This window comes from Salvia splendens, chromosome 15 (assembly GCF_004379255.2).
Source record: "Salvia splendens isolate huo1 chromosome 15, SspV2, whole genome shotgun sequence".
Classification (NCBI taxonomy): domain Eukaryota; kingdom Viridiplantae; phylum Streptophyta; class Magnoliopsida; order Lamiales; family Lamiaceae; genus Salvia; species Salvia splendens.
The window spans coordinates 4,231,394-4,239,811 of record NC_056046.1 but is presented as its reverse complement, the minus strand read 5'-3'; the positions used below and the strand labels follow the sequence as shown (position 1 = coordinate 4,239,811).

Here is an 8,418-nt window from a genome sequence, read left to right as displayed (position 1 = left end):
AGTATGATGCCCACCTTGGCACAACCCACATCTCATCACCGTCACAGCTTGGGGTTGAGGAGTCAGTTGAAGAGATTTAACTGCCTTTGTCATCGACGACATTTGAGTGCTAATGTCTGCCAGTTGAGCCTCAATTGCGGTCACTCTTTCCGCATCCTTGGTAGCACCAAATGTATCTCCCGCTCTATCAGCCCCTCGCCTTGGATTGTGCCAATTCCGTTGATTGTTGGCCAGCCTTTGAAACAAAGCCCTCACCTCATCGTGAGTTAGATCATCTAGGTTCCCATTCGAACCTGCAGTCACCAATCCCGTGCCTTCACTGTTGAGTCCCTTGTAGAATTTCAAAAGGTCATGCCCCGGAGCTAGTCCGTGACTTGGGCATTTCCTTATCAACTCCGTGAATCTCTTCCAGGCTTCCGCGAAAGACTCGTCATACTTCTGTCGGAATGAAGTGATCTCATCTCTCAACTTCTCAATCTTCATAGGAGAATTGTATTCCAAGAGGAACAACGTCTTCAACTCTTGGAACGTTGCTATGTTGTAGCCCGGGAGTGAGTCATACCACGCTCTTGCGTTCTCCCTCAACGAGAATGGAAATAGGGCCCTCTTAATCCGATGATGCTCCACATTTGGAGGTCTATGCGAGTTTGTCAGCTCATAAAAGGCATTGAGGTGGCTCACCGGATCTTCCTCATCCCGTCCGTGGAAAAGATTTCCTCCATTCACCAAACTAATGTAGTGAGGTGGAATGTTGACGTTGTCGTTTGCGTAGGCACACTCCCCTGGGTACTCAATTCCCGATCTCAGAGTGTCGCCAAACCTCACCACGGGTGGTGGAATCTCATTGTGATCTGCCATTGATTCACCGTCTGAATCCTGATCCCTTTCTTCACCAAAGAGTCGGTTACTTCTGAATGGACTCGAATAGTCCGGGAATATCTCAAACTCTGAACCTCTGACCTTACTTCTTCTTTGATAACGGAGTAGTCCAAACGGTGGTGTACCCTGTGATCGCGTGTGCATTCACTTTTTTTTTTTTACCTACACAACAGAAAATACACCAAGCACAAGCACAAAATATTTCCTATTACCGAAAGCGAGACCTCTCGACAACTTCGGGGTAAGTACTATAAAATGTGTGTGCTTAAGTGAAAACTAAACTATCTAACTAAGAGATAAAAAGATGTCACCTAGAAAATATACTCCTTCGTCTTCAAGTCCAGACGCGGTAGATGGCTATCACCTCCAAGAACACGAAATGAGTACCTACAAAAATAAGAGAAAGATCAAATAAAAATAAAACAAAACACAAACTAGAAGTTAAACAATCTATTGCCTTCCCCGGCAACGGCGCCAAAACTTGATGTGTAATTTTCGAGTTTTAATATCAAGTGTATAATCACACAAGTTTAATTAATTAACTCTAATATTACAGCAATACTGCAAGAATACAGTGTCGATTGTAATATTTCGAGTGTCGATCCACAGGGAAGGAATTGATTATTTAATTCTAAAACAAAGAAAAGACATACTAAAAGATGATTTGTTTTGAAGATTTTGATTTCCAAAAGTTAATAACAAGATTTACTACAAGTTAACTAACGAAAACTTTTCAAATAGGAAAAAGACGTCACTCCAAGTTGCTCACGAGGCTTGTATTATTCTACACCATTAACAAAGAAACATACGAAGGGATTAAAACATCAACCTAATCACGTACACTGAACATGTTTGTGACGTATAATTCACAGTCAGCTGAACACTTGTTCCATGAATTAATTTTCAAAGATATTAAATTCCTGCGGAAGCGCGGGAATAAAAGATCATCTACTACAATCACCTACTTAATCCACCATCAAATTATCCTCTGAACAATTCTAATTCGATAGCAATCCAACAATCAATCATTCCTAAACTATGTTAAAGAGACAATAGCAGAGGAATTAACATCACTATGTTATTAGCCAAAAACATAGTGAATAAATATTGAGCACATTGTTGGACACAAACATATGATATCAATGGTGTAAAAACATCCATACAAGCCTAGATTACAACTTGGAGCAACATAGGGAGTTTAGCCTAAACACATGGTGAAATATGCAACAAAAACCGTAGGAAGCATGCTCTCGTTGAGTGGAATTGAGATTCGGAAACGGAGCGTCGCAATGACGGTCGAAACTTCTCTGAAATTCGCCCCCTAAGTCAACTCTCTTCCCACAATTTTTGTTGAATAATTAATGCTCCTCTCTCCTGACACCTTTTTCTTTTTCTCAGACTCCCCAGCCGTCCACCACCTTTTCTCCATTTCTTTTTGTCAATCAATCAATGCACCTCTCACGTCACACATCCATTCCCAAAACTGCAATATTGCAGTTAAAAAAAAACTACCCGGCCGGGTTGTATTTTTGGGCTGAAAAATAACCCGGCCGGGTGACATAAAATCGACCCCTCCTGGACTTTCCATGCCTCGTGAAAATCACCCGGCCGGGTTGTATTTTTTGGCATGAAATTAACCCGGCCGGGTGGCCACTTTTGAGAGCTTTCTGCACAGCTTTTCACCCTCCGAGCTTCCTTCTTTGTTTCACCATTTACTCCTCTTCCTACACCATAAAACACACTTTTGCAAGCATCAAACTATATAAATCATGTAAAGTTATGGGAATAACAATGTAAATTTGATTCACATCACATAACTTCTTCATAGATTAAAATCAAGATTGCAAGTATTTCAATTTTGAACTTCATCGTTTAAAGTTTAAGGGTTTTTAATAGATTTATAGTATTTAAGAAGTTTAACTCTCGTGAGGAAGGAAAACAAAGAAAGAAAAACTTAGTCCAAAAACTTGAATCTAATTATTTATTCCAACTTTTGATGTTTCTCATAAATCTAAGAATTGTTATCAATTATTGTAAAATCGATTCAGAGTAGCAAATTATTGAAATTGGAAAGAAAAGGAAACTAAAAAACGGTGCACTACTTTTCCAATCTTTGATGGCAATAATATTTAGGATTTTTTTTGTGATTTATACATAGTAAAGACCGCACTCAATTATACTAGAGTTTGTGATTTTTGCAAAAACCACCAATTTGTGCTATTTTTTTATTTTATTCCACTCAACTTCATTTATAAACATGATCGTACCATTTTTCAAATCATACACAATTATGGTATATTAACAAAAACTCTTACTTATTTATTCTCTTCTATTCAAATTTTTCTCTAAGTTGTGAAAGCTATGAATTATTCGCTCTCGTACACAATAGGGGTCGGTCCTACCACAAATTAAATTGCTCTCAAATTACTTTCTTAGAGCATCCACGAGCCAGCGAGCACGGTTATGAGTCCGGCGTCACTATTCCTGTCTGCTCTCTGGCAAGAGCACAACACCCACAGATGTGCTATTCCGCAAGGACGAGCACAATTCAATTTAAAATTCAATTAAACAAAAACATTTCCATAATATTAAAATTCATTAAAAAACCACAATAAATATTACAAATTACAAATAAAATAAAAATGACATAATTAAAATCCTAAAAATTAAAAATTACATAATTAAAATACTAAAAATTAAAAATTACATAATTAAACTCCTAAAAATTAAAAATTACATAATTATTGGCTAATATTACCCGTGGAAGACTGCTGATCCGGCGGCACTAACCCCAATTATTTTTGGAGACCCAATATTATGGCCTCATGCGTTTGAAGTTGCGTGGGGGTCATAGTTGACCTATCGGCCATATTGAGTTGGCCTAAGAGCATCCACATCGAGTTGTTCGGGGGGTGGAGGTGGCGCATAGGGAGCGGGTTCGGCGCGACGACGGTTGGCCGCCGCCTTCTTCCTTCCTTTGGGTTTGAGGAGTGGCCGAATATTCCGTTTTCGGACTAGGAAACGGTTGGGAACCGAACCATTCGGGGTTCCAACCATGAGAGAGCGGGTGGTCATCTCCTTGACCGGACATTGTTATGTTGTAGGGTGGAAGAAAGATTGAGAATGGATACAGAGAATGAAGATGAGAATGAATATGAGAGAATGGATATGAGAATTGTGTAGTTTGATGTGAATTTTTGGGTGTGAAAGTGAGGGTATTTATAGATGAAAGTGTGTATTTTTGGGGGGAAAAAATAAAAAAATTTAAAAAGTGGTAAAAAACGGTAATAAACGGATATTTTTTTTGGGAAGTTAATTTTTTTTAAATTTTTAATCGGTTTTTTTTAATTAAAATCCGATTTTTAATAAAAAAAATATTCAAAGGCAACGGCTATGTCGTTGCCCAATCGCCGTTCGCCACGTGTCCTGCTCGCTGGCACGGCGCTACTCGATGCAGCGCTGCTCGATGCATCGAGTAGCGCCGTGCCAGCGGCGCGAGCGCAGCGGCGGCGAGCCTTGTCCTTGCCAGCGGCACGAACGGACGCGGGGCCCGGCGCCACTCTTGTGCATGCTCTTAAAAGCATACTTCCGAGTACTATTATTGATTGCTTACATTAATGTACAATTACGCAAATTTTATGTTGCTTAAAAATTGGTCACTCCAATCACAAATAGTTTTTTTATCCAAACCCCTTAGCTCAAGTGGTTGAGGAGGGAGGCAAGGATACCACGCCATCCTAGAGGTCACGAGTTCGACCCATGTGAGGCGCATCTTGGGGATTAATTTCCCCTGGGGGTTCTTGAGTCCTTGTCTGGACCCAGGCGCTGGGGGAGATAGGTTAACTAGGTCCCCTTGATTGGGTTGATAGATTAACTGGTCTGGACCCGTGTTTGGGTAAGGTTGGCTGACTCGTTCCTTCCCTTCCCGACAACGAAGCGCAGCTCGGTGGTAAGACGCTTCACCTCCGACCGTTAGGCTGGGGGTCCGAGTCACTTCGGGGGTAGATGGGGAACCATCGTCGATCCTCCTTTAAAAAAAATAAAAAAACAATCACAAGGAGTAGTTTTTTGAGAAAAGAGAAATATTTTATATATATTAAGATGTTTATTCTAATACAATAGTCAAAATGTTTTTAGAAATAAAAGTTACACTCAGAAAATTTGAACATCTAGATAACAAGTGAGCAATACGATTATAAGCTCTAAGGATGAAATTAAATTCAATGACGTGAACTTTTCTCGCAATCGCCAAGATATCATCCTTTATCACCTCCCTATAAGAAATGGATCAACTTTTTTGCTCAAGTTAAACTATAATAAGCGTGTTTTTTTTGTCCCTAAAGAATTTACCAAAATACAAAATCAAATTAAAGAATATTCCAATTTAATCAAATGATTCAAATCTCACACTGCTAAAATTAAAAACATAAAATCCTTCGCTGCCACCGCGCTCCCAGTGAATTTGCAACCTGGGATTTCGTTTGCGCAGCGAAACCCCACTACTTCTCCATGGATTTTTCCTTCGACGTTTTCCAAATCTACCGTCAGTACTATGGTAATTTTTTGTCCCAATTTCTTTTTGATATTTTTTTTAAAAAAATCTGGGTGTTTGTTGTAAGACTTTGGTTGAACTGAATTTGACGAATCTTTTTTTTTTTGGAAGTTACTAGTGTACCGTTAAGACGTTCTCTCCCGAGTTCTCAATTCTTAGAATATGGTCTGTTTATGTCGGTTTGCAAGATTTCATATTTTGTTGATTAAATTAGCTCATGGTTTTGTTTTGTTTTTTTTTGGAAGGGGGGAGGGATTAAGTTGTTTTGGTTGAGAACTGATTCCATAACAGTGCAAAGACTAGATTTTGATTTTTGGAAAGATTAGTTGAGGTGAAATTGGGGAAATTTGATGTTCCAGTTGGTATTCTGCTTAGGTTTTGAACTGTGTTCTGATTCTCTTGAATCATGATTTTGTGTCAGATATTACATCGAGGGCTATTATAAATAAGTCGGAAGATCATGGTCCGCACGAAGAGTTGCAGAGGACAAGAGACTTGAGAGAGGAATTGGCACAGCTGTGGAAATTGGTGGAGCCAAAAGCCAGTACAAGGTAGTAGTAGCTATTTTGTGAAGAGAAACCATTTAGAAAACATGACTAAGTTGAGTTAAATCATTCGATCGTGGAGATGATATTTGAGGTATAATCTAAAAAATGTGTAATATTAGCATAGATATATGAAAGTTGCAGCTTAAAGAAGAATTCTTGAAAGTTGAAACAGGTGAAGTTTTTAAACAGTTTTATGTTACTCCCGAAGAATAATGTGGTGGAAGTTTCAGTTGGATTGGAAATGTGATGCAAAAAAGAGTGTCATGTTGTGACATATATTGGCAGTTCGAAGCAATCACAAAACATGGTGTTTGTATGTCTATGTGGATGACTTCCTGTTCTTCTACTTAGTTATTTTCTCTCACATTGCTTCTTGCTTGTAAAGAACTATACTCTCAGTTTGTGGTCCTCTCAATGCTTGATCTTCTAAATGAACACTTCAGGAATGAATTCTATTAAGAGAACTGAAAAGTGTCGTATTCTGCTATAGTGTTTCGATTCTAGATGAAGTGTCCAAGCTGATGTCAAGACTAAACTTGAGGGTAAGGTGCCATCTTTTGCTACTAATGTCTCATTGGCTCCTCGAAAATGCAATTCTTAGATGCGTCCGTCTCAGTACTCTTTTATCCCGCAGGCAGAGTATTCTGAGTTCTCACGCTTTTATGACTTTGTGTTCTTCATTTGTCGGGAAAATGGCCAGAAAAACATCAGTAAGTTGATGACCGGTTTTAGCATTTTAATCTGTGACATAAATACACTTTTCACAACTAGTAATAACATGGATGTTTTCCAGCTGCAAGCAGGGCTATTATGGCGTGGAGATTAGTCTTATCTGGAAGGTTTCGTCTGCTTAATCATTGGTGCAACTTTGTGGAGGTAAGTTTCTTGTATTAGGGCTTCAACTTTGATTAATGATTAGCAATTATGGTCTTTTTGTATACCAATATAAGCTTGTATGATGCAATTTCTACGCTTATCGAAATTGACCTTTTGGGCTACTCACTTGATCTCCAGAAAAATCAACGATATAACATATCTGAGGACACATGGCGACAAGTTTTAGCCTTCAGTCGATGTGTCCATGAAAATCTTGAAGGGTACGACCCCGAAGGTATTGTCTTCATATGTCATACTTATTACTACTACTTTTCAGAGGAGAAAACTCATATAAGCATTTTGAATTTTGAATGTGTTAATGATAATAGAAATTGTGGGCGAGTGAAGTGAGGCTTCATATAAACTTAGTACGGAGTATATAATATTGTGACTGTGTGGAATTTAAGTTATTATGTATCTGAATGTCCTCACTTTAAATTGTCTTCACCAGGAGCGTGGCCGGTACTTATTGATGACTTCGTCGAATACATGTACAGGTACAACATCTCAATGACTGCAAAATAAGTATATGTATAAACGCCAGCATATATTGTATATAGCATATACTGATAATCTCACTTTTTTTTACAATTTTAACCCAACAAGTTATTAATACATTGTTCAAGCCCAATAAATTGATTTGTAATATAGCTCGGAAGTGATTCCTGGGATCGGAAGCACAATTGGAAACCAAAGATGACATGTGGTTGCCAACGTAGACGAAATGATGTCGTTTCGTGTTAAAGGGAAATACATTGAGCTTGAATGATTTATTGGGCTAAAAATGCCAGTCATATTGTTAGAAAATCAATGTACTTACCCTATGTTGATCATGAAATTCTTTGAGAAACCATTTTTCTTTTGAATCTGGTACTACTATATTAACTAATGATTTTCCCTTCACATTATTGATATATCATGTGACATAGGTTTAGGGGAAGCCATGGTGATTCATTCTGCAACTGCAATGACGCGGAAGCCCAACCAGGCGAGATCACATCATCGGGTACTGCTCATAACGATATATTGATACTAGTCTTTGCTCATTCAAAATCCATTTCTCCCTTCTAAAACTACTGGACAAACACCAGGTTTGAAAAACTTCCCCGGTTCAAAGAGGAGGTTCTGGGGCGACAATCAGCAGGCAGGACAGGACTCGTGTACGAGCAATAGTAACTATGCAAGTTGCAAGAGACGGAATATGTATCTCCCAGAGTTCGATTATGCCAAGTCCGTATGTTCAGTCGAGGGCTGTTTGTCGAAGGGGTTTGCAGGACTTCTCTCTGGCCATTCGTGTCTCAATTTCGAGCAAGATAGACGAGTTCCGTACACTTAAATTGCGTAAGTTTGAGGCTTGGTTGCAGCGCTTTGATATGTCCTTACTTTGTTTGAGATTATTGAAATGAGTAAGGTTACTCAGCTTCTTCTTCTTATTATTATTATTATTATTATCTACTAGTAATAAAATGCTTATTTTGAATGTCACACTACTCTTATCCTATTCTATCATGTCAATAGAAAATGTAGTTGTCGCATGGCAAGGTAGGACAGAGATCTCACCTC

At 38.6% G+C, this 8,418-nt stretch overlaps 1 protein-coding gene and 1 non-coding gene across 3 annotated transcripts; both read left to right on the top strand.

Moving 5' to 3' along the window:
* The first annotated feature begins 364 nt into the window (after positions 1–364).
* On the top strand, positions 365–471 carry LOC121769634. The gene has a single exon (XR_006043654.1). It is a non-coding gene; the product is annotated as a small nucleolar RNA R71 (small nucleolar RNA).
* Positions 472–5,274: 4,803 nt separating this feature from the next.
* Positions 5,275–8,340, top strand: LOC121768744 (DCN1-like protein 1). 2 transcript variants are annotated; one of them, XM_042165284.1, is made up of 9 exons: positions 5,275–5,434; positions 5,853–5,985; positions 6,470–6,521; positions 6,614–6,689; positions 6,773–6,855; positions 6,994–7,090; positions 7,307–7,352; positions 7,785–7,861; positions 7,947–8,340. In XM_042165284.1, exons 1-9 carry the CDS (start codon positions 5,389–5,391, stop codon positions 8,189–8,191), a joined length of 855 nt encoding a protein of 284 aa, XP_042021218.1. In that variant the 5' UTR covers positions 5,275–5,388; the 3' UTR covers positions 8,192–8,340. The 2 variants fall into 2 exon arrangements, with proteins under 2 accessions (XP_042021218.1, XP_042021219.1); XM_042165285.1 differs by having other exon boundaries at positions 5,277–5,434; positions 5,853–5,982.
* The last annotated feature ends 78 nt before the right edge of the window (positions 8,341–8,418 follow it).